The 19,059-nt window shown below is 40.9% G+C and overlaps 3 protein-coding genes across 6 annotated transcripts in view; 1 reads left to right on the forward strand and 2 right to left on the reverse strand.

Annotated features, from left to right (window-relative positions):
• The window catches only part of LOC110506699 (protein 4.1), a 53,583-nt gene extending 50,213 nt beyond the window's left edge, over positions 1 to 3,370 (reverse strand). For 2 of the 3 annotated variants that reach the window (XM_090221566.1, XM_090221563.1), the window contains exon 1: positions 3,160 to 3,370. Coding sequence is in view for 1 of the 3 variants with exons in the window: in XM_090221441.1 (XP_090077567.1) it covers positions 475 to 562 (88 nt within the window). In the remaining 2 variants the exon portion in view is untranslated. Of the gene's footprint in view, positions 1 to 474 lie in introns of all 3 variants that reach the window. The other variant, XM_090221441.1, reaches the window with a different exon arrangement.
• A 4,084-nt stretch (positions 3,371 to 7,454) lies between these two features.
• On the forward strand, positions 7,455 to 12,788 carry LOC110518590 (potassium channel subfamily K member 5). Of its 2 annotated transcripts, none has more exons than XM_036965868.2 (5): positions 7,455 to 7,785; positions 10,017 to 10,128; positions 10,279 to 10,445; positions 10,908 to 11,076; positions 11,286 to 12,788. In XM_036965868.2, the coding sequence occupies exons 1-5, from the start codon at positions 7,600 to 7,602 to the stop codon at positions 12,005 to 12,007; spliced, it is 1,356 nt and encodes a 451-aa protein (XP_036821763.2). In that variant the 5' UTR covers positions 7,455 to 7,599; the 3' UTR covers positions 12,008 to 12,788. The 2 variants fall into 2 exon arrangements, with proteins under 2 accessions (XP_036821763.2, XP_090077703.1); XM_090221577.1 differs by having other exon boundaries at positions 7,535 to 7,630.
• Positions 12,789 to 12,946: 158 nt separating this feature from the next.
• LOC110506813 (serum paraoxonase/arylesterase 2) lies at positions 12,947 to 18,744 on the reverse strand. The gene is made up of 9 exons (XM_090221578.1): positions 18,584 to 18,744; positions 18,210 to 18,280; positions 17,740 to 17,795; positions 17,247 to 17,412; positions 16,010 to 16,139; positions 15,670 to 15,870; positions 15,453 to 15,534; positions 15,183 to 15,311; positions 12,947 to 13,552 (listed from the first exon to the last, which is right to left on the reverse strand). Exons 1-9 carry the CDS (start codon positions 18,655 to 18,657, stop codon positions 13,391 to 13,393), a joined length of 1,071 nt encoding a protein of 356 aa, XP_090077704.1. The 5' UTR covers positions 18,658 to 18,744; the 3' UTR covers positions 12,947 to 13,390.
• Positions 18,745 to 19,059: the final 315 nt, after the last annotated feature.

Raw genomic sequence — 19,059 nt, forward strand, 5'->3', positions numbered from 1 at the left:
ACAGCACCAGTTGAGAGTCATAGGGGAAACCAATAGAAGGGAACACTTTTTCCATTACGCCACGATGCCGCAATGCATGTTGGGACGGCAAGTGTTTGGGAGAGATAAAGACGCCAGAAGGTCTCAGCCAGATGTGATGCCACCACTCCCTAATTCAGCCTGGGTGAGCAGCACCAAAGCACAGGCATGCCAGAAGACATACTCACACATCAGATCAGTTGTAGCAAACTGGCTCAAATTAAGATCCTACATATGTAGCTCTATGCTTGGTGGGATTAGAGCTCAAATATTCAAACAAGGGGATATTGTATTTCTGACTCCCATAGACCAAAATACAGGCCCTTCAGTCATGTTCCTGTCTGCCTACAAGTAAAACCTTTAGCACATGATGTAAAATAAACACCTGAAACAGCCTACTCCAATGATTCTAAAGAGCAGCTTTTAGCAGCGCTGAAAATAGAATTGGATACTCACCAAACATCAGCATGGAAACACAGGAGACATCCCAGACAGGACGAGGTACAGGGATCCAGTCCAGAGGAGTGAAAGAAAGGAATAGCATCAGTAAAATAGATCAGGAAGGGTTGAAATATATATTATAGCTCCCTATTCCCTGTGCACTACCAGAGCTATGGGCCCTGGTCAAAAGTAGTAACTATATAGGGAATAAGGTGCAATTTGGGACATATTCGGCATATTCCTTCCCGATGAATTCTATTTCACAAATGTTCACAGTTTTATATATGAAATACATATAATATTACAAAACTGGCCATCTTGCATTGCATAGTTGTATTGGTCAGCTTTTCTCTGTGAAAGTCAGTGCCTTTTAGAATGTATTCACACCCCTGGACTTTCACATTTTGTTGTGTTACAAAGTGGGATTATTCTTTTTAACCTCTATTTAACTAGGCAAGTCAGTTAAGAACAAAATCTTATTTTACAATGACGACCTTAAAATGTATTTAATTGTCTTTTTTTTTGTCGACGATCTAAACAAAATACTCTGTAATGTCAAAGTGGAAGACAAATTCTGACATTTCTAACAAATTAATGAAAAATAAAACACTAATATATCTTGATTTGATAAGTATTCGCCCCCTGAGTCAATACATGTTCGAATCACCTTTGGTAATGATTACAACAATCATTACAACAAACGATTACAGTCTTTCTGGATAAGTCTCTAAGAGCTTTCCACACCTGGATTGTGCAACATTTTCCCATTATTCTTTTCAAAATTCTCCAAGCTCTGTCAAATTGGTTGTTGATCATTGCTAGACAACCATTTCCAGGTCTTGCCATAGGTTTTCAAGCAGATTTAAGTCAAAACTGTAACTCAGCCACTCAGGAACAGTCACGGTCTTCTTAAGCCACTTCAGTGTAAATTTGGCCTTGTATTTTAGGTTATTGTCCTGCTGAAAGGTGTATTAATCTCTCCTCTAGGAATTTCCTCCATTTAGTTCATTTTTTTTTATCCTGAAAAACTACACGGTCTTTAACGATTACAAGCATACCCATAACATGATGAAGCCCCCACTATGCTTGAAAATATGGAGTGACACTCCATGTGTTGTATTGGATTTGCCCCAAACATAACACTTTGTATTCAGGAGAGAAAAGTGAATTGCTTTGCCACATTTTTTTGCAGTACTACTTTAGTGCCTTGTTGCAAACAGGATGCATGTTTTGGAATATTCTGATTCTGTACATGCTTCTCTCTTTACACTCTGTCAATTAGGTTAGAATGGTGGAGTAACTACAATGTTGTAGATCCATCCTCAGTTTCCTCCTATCATAGCCATTAAACTGTTTTAACGTCACCATTGGCCTCACGGTGAAATCCCTGAGCGGTTTCCTTCCTCTCTGGCAACTGAGTTAGGAAGGATGCCTGTATCTTTGTAGTGACTCTGTGTTTTGATACAACATCCAAAGTGAAATAAATAAATTGACCATGTTCAAACAGACATTCATGTCAGTTTTATTTTTTACCCATCCACCAATAGGTGCCATTCTTTGCAAAGCATTGGAAAACCTCCCGGGTCTTTGTGGTTGAATTTGTGTTTGAAATTCACTGCTCGACTGAGGGACCTTACAGATAATTGTATGTGTGGGGTACAGAGATGAGTCATTCGAAATCATGTCAAACACTATTAGTGTAAGCTAAAATCCACGCTAAGCAAATTTTTACTCCTGAACGCATTTAGGCTTACCATAACAAAGGGGTTGAATAGTTATTGACTCAAGACATTTCAGCTTTAAATGTTTAATTAAATTGTAAAACTGTCAAGAAATAAAGTCTATGGCTCCTCTGCTCGGTGGGTACTGGACTCTGGGTAGGGTAAAAAAATATATATACAGACACACCAAAGAGGCCTATATTATATATATATATATATATTAAATCAAATAGCCTAATACAAATCAGCAAAATATGAAATAACAGTAATAACAGGTATTATTGTATTAAACGGAGGTATTCCAAATATAAGCAAGTGGACTGTCTTGACAAGGCCAAGCGCAAAGGCTTTCTGTGGTAGGCTCGGAAACACCTGTTCAACATCAATGTAGAAATAGGCTAGTAAAGCAAAATTCGGATCTCAAAGGGAGGCAAGTCTGATAAATGTAATAGTTATTATTGAAATAACACAACGTCTAGGGCTAAATTTGGATCAATTGCAACGCTGTTTGTGAAGAAAAGCGAAATATTTTGACTAAACGGCTGAGTAGTCAGACACCATCCCAATTGTAGTCCACCAATGACACGTTTGGACACCGATAATTACACCAATTATTAACATTCTTGTTGTCTCTGTACGGGTCTATGGGCCAGATGTCAAACAAGATCAGTCCAAACAACGAATAAAAATCCCAGAACAGCAGTCCACCATTCTTTGGATGGGAATAGCATTCGATCATTTATACGTGTAATGTCCATATATTTTTCATTTCCTTACTTACATTTAGAAAATAAACTGCAATATCCCTCTGGTGTTTGACATAGTCTCACCCCCCCATTCCCACAAACACGGCGCAATTTGAACTTCAAGCGAACTGAATTGACGGCTGCGCAAAAAAAGAAACCGATTTTTGCCTTCCATATTAGATTATATTAGACTTTCGATGTTTCCCTAACATGGCACTCTCGTTTTTATTTACCTGAGAGGTGAGACGTTTCTTCCTGTTTTCTTCCTGGTATTATTCCGCCATCATAATTCAAGTGTTTCCCGACGCCTTCAGAAGTTACAGCATATTGATCCGAGTATTCCAGTGACGCGTCTTGCAATGACGAAGCACGTCTCTGCTGGTCGCAGGCAGCTGAGGGTGGGTGGGGATACCCCTGTGGACTAGGTCAGGTGCTCACTCCAATAGAAACCAAACCTTGAGCGATACTAGATGATATGCGCTCTACTTGCGGGGTAAATAAAATAGATGGTAACCTAATGTTGCTGTTTGGGAGCATTGGAGCAGGTAACTTTTCTTGTCAATGCTGGGATACTATTTACCTGACCACCGTGCCATCAGGTTTATGCAGTGGAGTGCGTAACAGGTTTGGAATGTGTGGTCAAAGAACGCGTTGTTCAACTGGGCCTTGTGCCAGCGTGATTTCTCTCTCTCTCTGTTGTGGGATCTTCAGTTTTAATCCCGCTGTGTATACGGGGTATAACACACTTGCACGAATCTACATGTCAAGGAGACTTTTTGACTTCAAACTATCCTGGATTCCGCTACCCTCGTATATTTTAATAACCTTCGTAATAAGGCTAGTGTATTCATCTAAAATAAAATGTTAAACTTTTTTCATTCACAATTAATATGATGAAAAATGTATGACAGTCAGATGCACTCCTCCTCAAAGAGGTATGCATTTGAAAGCCCTCAAAGAGGTATGCATTTGAAAGCCCTCAAAGATGTATGCATTTGAAAGCCCTCAAAGACGTATGCATTTGAAAGCCCTCAAAGATGTATGCATGTGAAAGCCCTCAAAGAGGTATGCATTTGAAAGCCCTGTCTCTGGATAAAGCAGTGAGCACTAAGCACAGTTCAAGCAGCTTTAGGGACATTTCATTTAAACAGCTGTGCTGTCTGAGCATCTGTCCCAATATTACTACTAAGTCCCAGTGGCCATTCCTGGCACATTCTCTTGGTACAAAAATAACACAATGACATAACCTATCTGCCTGGTTCAGCACCATAGTATATGGTATTTAATCTGACCTGAGTGACCACATTAATGCTCTCTTTTCCCCACCTGACCACAGAAATGCTCTCTTTTCCCCACCTGACCATATTAATGCTCTCTTTTCCCCACCTGACCATATTAATGCTCTCTTTTCCCCACCTGACCACATTAATGCTCTCTTTTCCCCACCTGACCATATTAATGCTCTCTTTCCCCCACCTGGCCATATTAATGCTCTCTTTTCCCCACCTGACCATATTAATGCTCTCTTTTCCCCACCTGACCACAGAAATGCTCTCTTTTCCCCACCTGACCATATTAATGCTCTCTTTCCCCCACCTGGCCATATTAATGCTCTCTTTTCCCCACCTGATCACATTAATGCTCTCTTTCCCCCACCTGACCACATTAATGCTCTCTTTTCCCCACCTGACCACATTAATGCTCTCTTTTCCCCACCTGATCACATTAATGCTCTCTTTCCCCCACCTGACCACATTAATGCTCTCTTTTCCCCACCTGACCATATTAATGCTCTCTTTCCCCCACCTGGCCATATTAATGCATTCTTTCCCCCTCATCTGCTTTTGTCCTAAACCTTCTTGTTTTCTCTATGAATTATCTGAGTAAGATTAAGGCCTCATTCTTATTTTCCACAACTCTTTGAGAATGCTATCGTTTAGAAATATACTACTAGTAATATACATATCTTATATGCGCATATATTATCAACTGTTGATAACTGTTATAGTTTCATAAAATAAGATATACATTTTCTAATATGAGTTTTCAGAGGTTTCCGGTATAGGTTACATTAGTTGTTTTTTTTACTAACAGGAAAGATGTCATACAGTGAGTGACCTTTTCAAAAGCCCTCATTAGAGAAGATACACCTCTCTCACTTGTTTTTCAGTACAGTGAGAAAATGTGTGTGTGTCATGACGGTTGCTCTTATCTCTGTGTGTGTTTGTGTGTGTGATTGTGTGTGTGTGAGCTCCAAAAGGGCTGGTCAGTTTAGAAGCTAATCTACCCAACACAAGGGCGATTCTCCCCTGCTCAACACGATAATGGTGAATGGGGCGGTCCCTCCCATTGACTCCAGAGTGAGTAATATTGTAATGTTGAGAATGTTGAGCCCCACAGTGGAGGTGTCATAATACCCACGAAAACCTAGCGGTCAAACAGGGACAGGGAAAGGCAGATACCTAGTCAGTTGTTCAACTGAATGCATTCAACTGAAAAGTGTCTTCTGCATTTAACCCAACCCCTCTGAATCAGAGAGGTGCGGGGGGCTGCCATAATCGACATCCACGTTTCGGGTGCCCAGGAAATGGTTCCAATCATTTTCCAACCATTCATTTTTACTATAGGGGATTTTAGAAACAATAAAAATAAGGCCTGTGTTACGTGTAGGCTTTTAAACATCTTATTTAACCGTTATTGAACTAGGCAAGTCAGGCTTACCCTGGCGTGATGTTTTGACAACCATGTAAATCTTTTTCAGACAAGGTGACTTTTATCAATATATTCGGCTTTATTTACACTCAGATTCCAAAGTGCTAATTAGCATCAAATTAGTCATCATGCAAGACTACAAATCCCTGCAAGCTCCTGCACGTCATCCATCTGTAGCTGACATCTTTGCTAACAGGTATTATGTCAAATACAGGCAAATATGACAAAAGTAACTTTGTCATAGAGATATTTACACTGTTATCAAAACATCACACCAGGGTAAGCCTACACAAAACACATGCCTTATTTGAAGTGTTTCTAAAATCCCTTATGGGGAAAATGACTGGTAGAAAAACAATTGGAACCATTTCCTTGTTTGTTATGGGTATTATGACTCATACTGTGGTACTCTATAGAGAGCAATAGTACATGGTGTCTTTTTGTAGGCACTAACTCCACAATGTCTCATTGGCCCAAACCTATGTGGAAATTCATGTTTGGGGGGGTTGGATAAACGCCGAAAATAATGTCTGTGGTAAACACAAGTTTAGGAGCTCTTATACTTTTTGTTCTATGAGATAATCTCAGCTAACATCACCTTTTGTGAATTTTGAAGCATTTATGTAATCAAAACAAGCACATAAAGGCTTCATAATTCATAGTCACGTTAACTGACTGATATCTCATAAAACAAAATGTAGAAGATCTTCTGCTTCTGAATGACCAAAATGTAATTGTAAAAAACAAATACTTGCAAACTGGAGATTATACTAATGAGCTTCGGCCCCCAAACAAGTACAAATGTGGTTGCTCCGGACCGGACCAAATCTGAACGAATCATAGACGTCTAGGCTATGCTTCACAAGTTTGAACAGCACAGTATGGCACAGTTCAGTACAGTAGAGCACAGGATAATACAGTACAGTACAGTAGAGTTTGATTCAGTAGAGTACAGTAGTATACAATTCAGTACATTATACTGTACTGAACTATACTGTATTGTACTGTACTCTACTTTTTTAATGTAATGTACAGTCGGTTACTGTATAGTTCTCTACTGTACTGTGCTGTCCAAACAACATTTAGTCATCTGTGTTGGCGGGCAAATGGACCAGACCAAATCTCAACCAATTATACCCTTACAAAAAAGAGTACAGTTTTGAAACAGCCGTAAAAGTGCAGTAACTTCAGTCAACTTTGGTATTTTGAAGGCAGTAATTGCAGAATAACCAGTGTACTGAAGTTGAACTGCAAATACACTGCAAAATTACTGCAGTAAAAAAACGGTGTTATTTTGGACGCGGTATTTGCAGCATACACCAGTTATACTGCAATCTTTTTTCGTAATGGTAGACGTCTATGTGGCTGTTTTCCATAAACACATCCCCAGCCAGAGACTTTCAATCAGTCAAAACTCAATAAAGATATTTAATTTGAGACCTTTAATCCACACAGCATTACATCTGAGATCAGCATACAGTGAACAGTGCCACTGGTCGCGGTTCTTATTGATTTTGCTTTAATTATGAAGCTTGAGAAGTACATAATCTGCTGTTATATCGCACTGCAATGATGTGCAATGATGTCCGAGGGGGAAAAAACAGTGTTCGTTGTTTGAAGCAGCTAGGCTAACGTGGCAGTTTCACAGCTACGGATTCCAGCTTTAAACCCATATAGCTAGGTTGTGGAAATCAGAAAGGCACATAACGTTTTTCTGTCTCTTTGAAAATGATACTATAGGCTAAACAATGGCGCACACCTGAAACGATGTCTTGTATGTGGACTGGGTTGAATTTGTCCTCCTCCATTGTATTATCACAATCCCAGTCTCCCACGTTTGTAAATACCCAGCACAGGAACCAGGAAGAGAAGTTTGAATGCAACACGCGTCCTATTTTTTTGTTTTGGGCAACAATTCTGATGCGAGTTTTATAATGAGGATTATTTTTAAGTGATCGGCAATGTCTGATAAGGGTCCTGTATTAACGTCAGGTATCATTTTTTACCTATCGATCGGGGCAGCAATATTTCAAATACTTGAAGAACCCAATTGGAAACTGGCCAAATCCGAATATTCCCGTCAAAAGGAAAACATTCTTAAAACATATCCGTGCTTGACTAAAGAAGATCTGAACTATATTTTGGGGGTATGTAGGGATTCAATTTAGAATACATGTATTATATTCCCAATCGGCGTTTTAATGAATATCATTACTGTGTTGTCAGCTTGGTCAGCATTGGAACTTTATTATGTCTCTTAAAACTGTATTTTACACTATGGGCGATTCCAAGGTGTAACAGCTATTGCTGAAAGTCGGATTTTTCACTTCCAAATGTATGTCAAACAATAAACAATAATTGCAAAGTTAAACAAACCGTACAACTCTATGCACCTTTGTTCTTCAAGCAAATGTATTGTAAACATTTCAGTGAAAGTTGTTAAAAGTAGTCCTTGTGTATGGAGTTGTGTGGTTTGTTGAACTTTTTTGCAATCATTGTTTTTTGTTTATTTTAAAGTGAAAAAATCCGAGTCTCAGAATCCCTCTGTTACCGTAGAATTGGCACTATGTTTTAGGCCTACTGTTCGACAACTATTTAGTCCCATGGACGTTGTCCCTGGATAATAAACCTACCCAGGGCATTTCAGGTGCTGAATGAAAGCTTAGACCTCTGGGACCTCGAAAATAAGTGTTATGTGGATGTCACAAATACTTATTTTCTGGACGTTGAAATCAGGTCCGTTTTAGAGGCTGAATGAATGCAAAAAATATGTATTTTCCAGACGTTGAACATATGTATTTTTCAGACATTGATTCTATTGCAAAAAATTAAATGCTATACATGTTCTATTAAGTAAGAAACCAAATATGTATTATTGCTCCCATCTATCACATGCAGTAATGTTAGCTTTTTCAAATCCTTTAAAACTGGCAGCAATGATGATCAAAGTAGGCCAGCATACAGAATGAACCAACTGACCACTTTAACTACAATAACATTCCGAGTAACGTTTACAGAATATTTTTTTCTTGCTGTGACTGTGATATGTTGTTGTTTATCTACCTTAGTTGAATACACTGACTGTAAGTCACTCTGGATAAGAGCATCTGCTGAATGTCCAAAATATACATGGAAAAACAAACACTAGCTGGGTATTGTTCTAATGATAAAATACACATCTGGTCTGTGTGGACCAGATCCATGTCTGCGTTTGGGCCAAATATAGGCCGGTCTGGACAACTATGATTGGTTCAGATTTGATCCGGACTGGACCAAAAATCCACGTTCGTGGACATTGAAATCGGGGGTCCAAAAAAATACCCCCAAAATATGGAGGATCAGAAAAAGACGTCCAAAAGGCATCGCCTGATGTCAAATGCTTTGTGGGTAATTTTACATGAAAAAATAACATTGTAGATCATCTGAAATTATTTAATCTAAACAAAGCTTGTCAAGTTAGGACATTTCAGTCCTTGGCAGTACTGACATGGCTGTGTTATTGATAATAGATGTGCATATTTGTATTTTTATATGTTATTATGAATAGATTATTTTCACTGTTGCAGTAAAAGCTTGGAGCACTACTACACTTATAAATCAAGTTTCAATTATAGCAACAGAACACATCACTGATGAGCCTACATGCGTTTTCATCATCTCTGTGCTCTTCAACGAAGGAGCCAAGTCAGCATGTTGGGACAGTTCAGAAGAACTGGTTTGCCATTTTCTTTGCTCCGATAACAGTGCAGATGCTACGTTGGTAACAGAATGACGTCAGAAGATTGCAGTCATTATGTTGCCAAACTTTGCGTCTGCACTGTTCTTCAAGCCAATATGTTTTCAGTGGAAATTGTTAAAAGTAGTCCTTGTGCAGAGTTGTATGTTTTGTTTAACTTTGCAATCATTGGTTTTCATTTGACATACATTTTATAGTGTCAAATCAGAGTCTCAGTGCCACTCTGCTACCGTAGAATAGCCAAGGGGCAGCATATTTTCAGAGGGCGTTGTCTCTCTAGATATCCGGGTTGCCTCCAATGTTTCAATGCCACTGCTGTCCAGGGTCGTGTTTACGAGACTACAGAGGGCGTTGTCAGTCCATTCATTACGGTTGTGTCCTTCTATTTGAAGGTTCTGGAAATATATAACAGGGGTCTATTGTTTGTGTGTAATGACTAAAATATATTTTTCAAACAAATCAAAGTGGGAACATATTATATTTTTATTTGCTCAATCTCAGTGGATTTAGATTCCCAAAGTAACTCTGTGTTTACCTAGAGTGTGAAGACTCCTGAAATGAATCCCAATGAAACCCGTTATCGTTTAAGATAACCCCAATCAGCTCTGTTTGTACAGTGTGATAACCCACTCTGTTCCCTAGGTGGTGTCAGACGCTGCTGGACAAGGTGTGACCATCACTGGAGAGAATACCTACAACAACTGGGACTGGACCAATTCAGTTGTCTTTGCTGCCACTATTGTCACTACCATAGGTGGGCAATATCTTGAATACAACACTGGAAACATTGAAACATGTTTATCTCTCTCCGATAACAGCTGCTAACTCAGTTACCCAATGTCTAACCGTAGCAGAAATGAAGCTGCCACCCCCGTCTGAAAGCCTATACGTTTGTGATTTGCAGGTTATGGTAATGTTGCCCCAAAGACTGCTGGCGGCCGTATATTCTGCATCCTGTATGGCCTGTGTGGGATCCCTCTCTGCCTCACCTGGATTAGTGAGCTGGGCTCGTTCTTCGGAGACAGAGCCAAGCGCCTGGGACAGGTCCTGGTACTCAAAGGCCTTAGTGTGGTAAGACTCACTGGGAGTCTCTCAGCACGTCTACTGTACTGATACGGATTTCTATCAACGACTTTTGGGGAGGTGCAATACATGACTTAAGCATTTATTAACAGCGGATTAGCCAATGGTCAGCCACGTTTAGCCACTGTAGCTGCGTACTAATGACTGAATCCCGTATGGTCCAACTAATGGAAAAGTGTTAGCCTACAAGACATGTTAGCCTTGTCACCAGATCTGGTGGAACACTCAAAAATGGCAATTGACATGGTCAAATCAAAGGGATTGGTCTAACATTGTCACTTGTGTCACATGCCGTTGCTTGTTCTTCTCACTGTGCTTTAGCTGCTGCTTTGGTTGCTCTCTGGGGTCTAGGCCGGCTCACTGTAAAGCCCTTTTTACATCAGCAGTTGTCACAAAGTTCTTTAAATACATTTGAATGATTGATTGATTCTCCCCGTGTGCCGTCTGCAGAAAAAGGTCCAGTTGATCTGCACGGCCATCTTCCTCCTGTGGGGTCTGCTGGTACACCTGGTGATCCCCCCGTTTGTGTTCATGTCCCTGGAGGGATGGTCGTACCTGGAGGGCTTCTACTTCTCCTTCATCACCCTCACCACTGTCGGCTTCGGGGACTACGTCGCAGGTAGTTACATAGGCTTTTCATGAAGTAGATGGCATTCCTCAGAAAATATTAGTTTATATTTAAGAGATCATGATATCACCTAATTCACATTAGAGGATCATAAAGTTATTTGGAGTTGGATTCATTGCCTGGTGCAATCCTGCTTTGTCCAAGCTGAAGAAAGGGTGACATATACTTAATTAAACTATGTTCTCTTTTTGACTCCACAGGTATCAATCCAAACATAGACTACCCAAGGCTGTACCGGGTGTTTGCAGAGGTGTGGATCTACATGGGTCTGGCCTGGCTGTCTCTTTTCTTCAGCTGGAACGTCCACATGGTGGTGTCGGCTCACAAGGTCCTGAAGAAGAGAAGGCAGAAACACAGGATGGACCACCTGGACCATCGATGGCAGCTTGAGAAGGACGACATCCGCAGCCCTCGCCGCCTCCCCACCGCCGTCGACATCTTCAACTTCCTGTCTGAGAAGCATGAGGACTACAGCACCGCCATCAGGCAGATTGGCGCTGCCGCGAAGCCGAAGACGAAGATGGAATTCAAGGAGTTGAGTCGTTCAAAGAGCTGTAGTGACATCCTGGGGACGAATATCCAAACCCTGGAGCATTCCCCACGCCGCCTGAGGCGCCACCTCAGCATCAGTCACAATATGTTACTAAGCAGCTTTGGGATGGGAGAGGAGGGGCAGAGGCTTATCGAGGATGACCCTGTCTTTATGAAAGACCCTGGGTTTGAGGAGAACTGTCTGGATAGGGACACTAGAGCGAAGGCTGTTTATGTGTCCAACTCAAAAGAGAACCTAAACCCCGCCGATCTAGGTCCTAACATCAACAAAGAGGAGAATGTTCAGAATCAAGATGGTGGAGAGAATAGGTTTACTGTATCAAAGGTAGTGGAGGGGGATTCGGGAGAGGAGAATGATGAGAAAGGCTGAAGCCTTGGATCCATCCTCTTCATGGAGAACTGAATGATGTAATCAAAAGGGGACTATCGCTCTCTCCTAGAAGTTTGGTTGGTGCATAAAACTTGTGAATTCAGATAAATAAAAGGTATGATGGGTCTGTGATGGGTCCGCGGATCATCACAACTTTTTATTTATTGTACCCATCACACCTTTTTATTTATCACCCCATCACACCTTTTTATTTATCACCCCATCACACCTTTTAATATCACCCCATCACACCTTTTAATATCACCCCATCACACCTTTTTATTTATCACCCCATCACACCTTTTAATTTATCACCCCATCACACCTTTTAATTTATCACCCCCATCACACCTTTTAATTTATCATCACATCACACCTTTTTATCCATCTGAACTGAATGATGTAGAAGCATCATAACAAGGTCCTGGGACAACCAGAGACTATGGCAGAGTTAGGATTGGTCACATTCCCCTGTGGTGAGGAGTGGAAACAAACGGTTTTCCTTAACATCGTGATCAGTGAAATGTATGACCCAAGATTATCAAGACCTAAGATCATGAACACAGTCTGGACAACTTCCTGTCTTCTCTGTTATCTTTATCTCGATGTTAAACACACATTTTGGTCTGTGGGAAAAGTAAAAGAAGGAAAATATAGCAAACAATGGACTCCTTAGAGCTGCCAGTGTGATTTACCTGACTCTAAAATGAGAAACTGAAAGCAATGTAGTTTGTCTATTGTTACAAACTGCCTTCAGAAATAAAGTTTACATGAGTTTCTATGCAATTTCCATGTTTTTTATATGAGTAGATGTAGTGGTAGTGGACTTGAAAAAGGAGATATAAGATATAGAATCATTTTGTATTTTTTGCTTTGTCATTACCCCCCCCCCCCCCCCCCCGAAAAACATTCCCCCAAAGATCGATGATCAACAATATGTCAAAGTAAAATAATGAAATAGAACTGTTTAATCAATACAAATAGTCCACCATTTTCGACAGTGTGCAGGTCTCTCATCTTTTCCAGTATTCTTATTTTGACTCCTACGCACCTGGAACAGACACTATTGAGTACTAAGGAACTTAAAAGAGCGCAGACGGCCTCTTATCATTTAACATAATTACACATGCCATGCATCACAGCAATTGCAGTGTTATATTGTGGCAACCATGTGGAATATTTATACTTTTCAATCATATTACACCAGACAAGATGTACTATACAGAAACAGCACAGACTTTGAGAACAATACAGTTTGAGTGTCATTACTGCATCTATATATACACACACAGACTTTGAGAACAATACAGTTTGAGTGTCATTACTGCATCTATATATACACACACAGACTTTGGAAATCAGATGTCTGGAAGGAATCATTGGCTACTTCAGATCACAGACCAGGGCTTTGTGGTAGACTGTTCCTATGAGAAGCTTTCCTTCATAGGGAGCTGCTACAGAGGATCCTATGAGCACACTGCCATCATCAGCATAGACCTGGGTCACCACTGGCTTCTCATAGTGGATGTCCTGAATCCTAATGACCTATAAAACAAATTATGATAAAGAAAACCAATTAAAGCTTTTGGTACATGGGCTGTGTCCCAAATGGCAGCCTATTCCCTATACAGTGCACTACACTACTTTTGGCCAAGGCCCATAGGGAGTATACTCTATAGGGCAGGTATTCCCAAACTGGTGATGTGATATAGCGAAGCACCTGAGTGAGTTGGGTGTGAAATTACGCAGGTACTTTCCCGAAACGGATGACACAAACAACTGGATTGGTTATCCCTTTCATGCCCTGCCTCCAGTCCACTTACATGCCCTGCCTCCAGTCCACTTACATGCCCTGCCTCCAGTCCACTTACATGCCCTGCCTCCAGTCCACTTTCATGCCCTGCCTCCAGTCCACTTACATGCCCTGCCTCCAGTCCACTTACATGCCCTGCCTCCAGTCCACTTACATGCCCTGCCTCCAGTCCACTTACATGCCCTGCCTCCAGTCCACTTACATGCCCTGCCTCCAGTCCACTTACATGCCCTGCCTCCAGTCCACTTACATGCCCTGCCTCCAGTCCACTTTCATGCCCTGCCTCCAGTCCACTTACATGCCCTGCCTCCAGTCCACTTACATGCCCTGCCTCCAGTCCACTTACATGCCCTGCCTCCAGTCCACTTACATGCCCTGCCTCCAGTCCACTTACATGCCCTGCCTCCAGTCCACTTACATGCCCTGCCTCCAGTCCACTTACATGCCCTGCCTCCAGTCCACTTTCATGCCCTGCCTCCAGTCCACTTTCATGTCCTGCCTCCAGTCCACTTTCATGCCCTGCCTCCAGTCCACTTACATGCCCTGCCTCCAGTCCACTTTCATGCCCTGCCTCCAGTCCACTTACATGCCCTGCCTCCAGTCCAATTACCGATATCTGAACAAGAGAGACTCATAAACATTGCAACAAGCGGTTCTGTGAAAATTGAATTTAATCAGAAGCCACTGCCAGATTTCTGGATTTGGCTGCGCTCAGAATATCCTGCCTTGGCAAATCGTGCTGTTAAAACACTGATGCCCTTTGCAACCACGTACCTATGTGAGAGTGGATTCTCGGCCCTCATTAGTATGAAAACTAAATAAAGGCACAGATTGTGTGTGGAAAATGATTTAAGACTGAGACTCTCTCCAATACAACCCAACTTTGCAGAGTTATGTGCATCCTTTCAAGCACACCTTTCTCATTAACCTGTGGTGAGTTATGCACAATTTTCAATGAACAAATAAGGTTTAATATCTAAGATGGTTAAATAAAAAGCAAAATGATTGACTATTATTATATTATTATTTGTGCCCTGGTCCTATAAGAGCTCTTTGTCACTTCCCACGAGCCGGGTTGTTACAGAAACTCACACTCATTCTTATGTTTAATAAATGTATCGTATAGTGTGTGTTTGGCAGGCTTACAATGGTGGCAAAAAAACAACATTTGAGAGTGTGCTGACCCTGGTGCTAGAGGGGGGGTACGCAGCTGGAGGTTGAATGTTTGAAGGGGTACGGGACTATAAAAAGTGTGGGAACTACTGCTATAGGGAATAGGGTGCCATTTGGAACTGAGATCAGAGTGAATTTATTCCTATAATATAATAGAACTAGAGAGGACATGGTAAATGACGTACTAACCTCAGATCCAGGTAGATCCTCAGGGTCATATACTGCTACCTTTGCTCCATTAGGGTGACAACCCAGCCATAGGTCACCTGTTACATGGTCCACCTCGATGTTGTCACAGAGAGACCCAACGGCTACAGACTGGTTGGAGACAGACATCATTAGGAATGTGATGGCTGATTGTATTACAGCGGTTGGACCATCTCTAGAAACAATACTAAATATAATATTATGCCCGTAAAGAAGTTTGCGTTCATATTTGATGTAGTGAAAAAGTTTTACCTTGACATGTACCAAGTCTTTGTTTTTCTTTATCTCAAAAACAGCAATCTCATGGTCCAAAATAGCAGACACGTATAGATACCTGTGGGGGGGAAGAACACATTTATTGTTTTACTGCATAACACACTTCCAAAGAGCACAACCGAGTTGTACATTTTAAACTGTTGGATTCTCAATTGTGTAGACTTTACTACAATTGTGGAAACAAAGAAGGCACCTTTTGTCGGGTGACATGTTGATGCCGTTAGCAGATAGGAAGCCATCGCCCACTGCCTTCACTCCTCCAGGGCTGTAGTAAATCACGTTAGCCCAGGGTAGACCCAGGAACACAGCCAGCATGTGTAGCACTGCACTGGGATAGGAGTGATCGTTGGTGGCATAGAAGCTCTCCACTCCCACAGCCACAATGTCATTCACACTGAGAGAGTAAAGGGCAAAAACATACAGAGTTAGCCAAGCAGAAACACACCACTGTGGAACTCTCACTGGTCATACTGTACAGTACATAGCCAATGTGGTTCATCCACATCATGTAAATGTAAACATCTCACACCTACCTATGAAGGAGATCATGCTTTATAGTTTTCAGGTGCACAATGGTGTTGTCCTCCTCGACAAATAGAAAGATCTCTACCTGGCTCGTGTAATGTTGAGGGTGATTGACAACAAACAGATAGATGGTTTTATCTGGAAGGAGATGGGAGTTCAGCAGTGAGAAATATCGTCTCTACTGTCTCCTCTGGTGTCTAAGGCTCTCTATTGATTGACAGGGAAGACACACACACACGCACACACACACACACACACACACACACACACACACACACACACACACACACACACACACACACACACACACACACACACACACACACACACTAGTGTTCATAATTCCATAGGCAATGGTCTGAAGAGTGTTCCAATTTGGGATAATCTGGTCTGGAATGGAGGAATTTCCTGCGATTTCTGACTTGAGTAACTAGAATAATTGCTGACACATGTTTTATACTGTACTGTTTTACTGTGTACTGTTTTACTGTATACTGTATTGTTTTACTGTATACTGTATTGTTGTACTGTATACTGTATTGTTTTACTGTATACTGTATTGTTTTACTGTATACTGTATTGTTTTACTGTATACTGTATTGTTGTACTGTATACTGTATTGTTTTACTGTATACTGTATTGTTTTACTGTATACTGCACTGTTTTGCTATACAGTACCAGTCAAATATTTGGACACACCTACTCATGCAAGGGTTTTTCTTTATGCCAAAGTGTGCAAAGTGTGTCATCAAGGCAAAGGGTGGCTAATTTGAAGAATCTAAAATATATTTAGATTTGTTTAACACTTTTTTGGTTACCTCATGATTCCATATGTGTTATTTCATAGTTGTGATGTCTTCTCTATTACTCTACAATGTAGAAAATAGTTTTTAAAAAACAGAAAAACCCTTGAATGAGCAGGTGTGTCCAAACTTTTGACTGGTACTGTATATTGTACTTATATTTTATTAATCAAATATATTATAAACATATCTTGTGTAATTTCCATTTTTGTATGTTGTTGAATCAAACAGCTGGCCATCACGGTCTAGCCGGTCTTGATGAGGGAAAGTGTCTGGCAGAGAGATTCACAGTCAAAGTGTGTCTCTATAAGCGCTGTGGATTTTATTGGTTGGGTGGGTGATTACACAAAGCTCACTGGTCCACTTTGTGAAGTTACCACATGCCCTATGTTTTTGAAACAAACTAATTTCATATGTGAGAGCTAAATCTCCCATACTTTACCTGTCTCGTCAATGTAGACACTGATTCCATGGGGGTTGAAGGAGTCCCGGTCCAGGTCTCCTTTGATTGTCAGCTCCACAGGGATCAGTCTGGGGTCCAACAGGTCCAGGGTATAGATCTTCCCTGGGTCATCAGAGAAGGAGGGCATTCCAGGATATTTCAAGCCCTGGGTGGGGGTATTGATTTGACATGAGTGACAGGGTCCTCAAAAGTCCTAAATGTCACCCTATTCCCTATATAGTGCACTACTTTTGACTAAATTAGTGCACTATGTAGGGAATAGGGTACCGTTTGGGATACAATAGGTTGTATGTATTGTATTATTAAAAACAGCTGTTTTATTCTGTAAAAATAGTTATTTTATCATCAGTGTGAGGGAGGTATGTTCAACAGGCAATATTATGAATTGAGGACAATATTTGAATTATTCAGTGTGCCTTACCAGAATATACTTGCCATGAAGGATCACATCATGACAATGGATTGTACTTACGGTGCTTATGATGGCCAGTCCATCTCGAAGTATGGTGAAGTCCTCTGCTCCATATTCTGTACATATAGGATTGTCCACAAACCATTAGCAATAGCCTATATCAATGTATTATTTTTATCCCATAGGCCAAAGGCCTTCATTAAACATAACATCATCATCATGACACCAAACAAAGCATGCTGGGACACGTTGATACTTGGACTATTAGTCTAATGGACTTCAGCCCTGACACTTGCCCAACTAGCGGTTATACAGCCTGATCTCATCACACATACTGAGAAGACTCATTATTTTGAGCCTACTGGAATAACTGGAACAGGCTCAAAGTAGAACAGGTTATTTCAACATTACATTGGTATCTATCTCACACCGATGTGAAACATAGAAGAACTATACTATATGTATTAATTAAAGCATGAACTGTTATAATGTCAATATGATTACAATTTAATGGACTGGTTCAGACATACCTATATTCTTTAATAGGTGACAGTTGGGGAGGCGTTTTACAGGCACTTCTCTGTTGGCAAGGGCTATTTCACTGCAAATAGAACCCGGTTAATATTACTTTGGTGTGAAAGCAAGAGCAACACAGATCATTCTAATTTCAGCTTTTGACACTCTCACACCACTGCTCAATTCACCTAAAGTAGTTCACTTCAAAGTTGCTAAAAGCCTATTTTTCAAATATCACTTTTAATGTCTGAGGCCTCTGTTGACAATGCCAATCAGGTCAATATTGTAAACTCTGATCAGGAAAATGTAGCATGATTCCGAAGAAGACATTCCAAAGAAGATACACATGCCCTATAATGTTAAAATGTTCAGCAACCATGCAGCCTACCTCAATTTAAGAAGTCTTTGCCCCAAAAGAGCTGCCAATGCAGCAATGCAGATGGTAACAAGCACCCACTTCATGGCAGACAAACTCTTTCCCTTGGTCAAAGGTTATGAAATCCGTGTGCAAAAGGTGGGTGTGTTGTGTACAGGCAGAGTGTAATTGCACAGTTGAACCATGGGGCGCGCTGTAGTTTAGCAATTCCTAGAGGGAGGTCAAATCTGCAGTCCTAAAACTGTGATCCCCGGGTTCATGATGATGATATTGTCCACATCACTTGTTTGCTGCTTTTCAGACAAATGAGTTGACAACTAAACAACAGTTGAGACTTGCACGCCAAATTAGCGGCCCGCATTTAATGTAAAGAAGTTAACACACTTGTGAAGAATACAATATTCAGTTACATCACAACTGAATCTAGTTCACTTTACAAAGAGGGTAGAAAACATATCAAATACTGGTTTTCCATGTCAAGTCAGTGA

The sequence above is a fragment of the Oncorhynchus mykiss genome, chromosome 3 (genome assembly GCF_057628025.1).
Source record: "Oncorhynchus mykiss isolate SJ-2025 chromosome 3, ASM5762802v1, whole genome shotgun sequence".
NCBI lineage: Eukaryota > Metazoa > Chordata > Actinopteri > Salmoniformes > Salmonidae > Oncorhynchus > Oncorhynchus mykiss.

Excerpts from the sequence above, each read along its gene's own strand:
- LOC110518590 (XM_036965868.2), top strand. The coding sequence starts at position 7,600 with ATGTCTGATAAGGGTCCTGTATTAACGTCAGGTATCATTTTTTACCTA. Across the intron at positions 10,129-10,278 it reads CACTATTGTCACTACCATAG|GTTATGGTAATGTTGCCCCA; the intron begins GTGGGCAATATC and ends TGTGATTTGCAG. Across the intron at positions 11,077-11,285 it reads CTTCGGGGACTACGTCGCAG|GTATCAATCCAAACATAGAC; the intron begins GTAGTTACATAG and ends TTGACTCCACAG.
- LOC110506813 (XM_090221578.1), bottom strand. The coding sequence starts at position 18,657 with ATGAAGTGGGTGCTTGTTACCATCTGCATTGCTGCATTGGCAGCTCTT. Across the intron at positions 17,796-18,209 it reads TCACCTATTAAAGAATATAG|AATATGGAGCAGAGGACTTC; the intron begins GTATGTCTGAAC and ends CTATATGTACAG. Across the intron at positions 17,413-17,739 it reads GACTGGCCATCATAAGCACC|GGCTTGAAATATCCTGGAAT; the intron begins GTAAGTACAATC and ends ACCCCCACCCAG.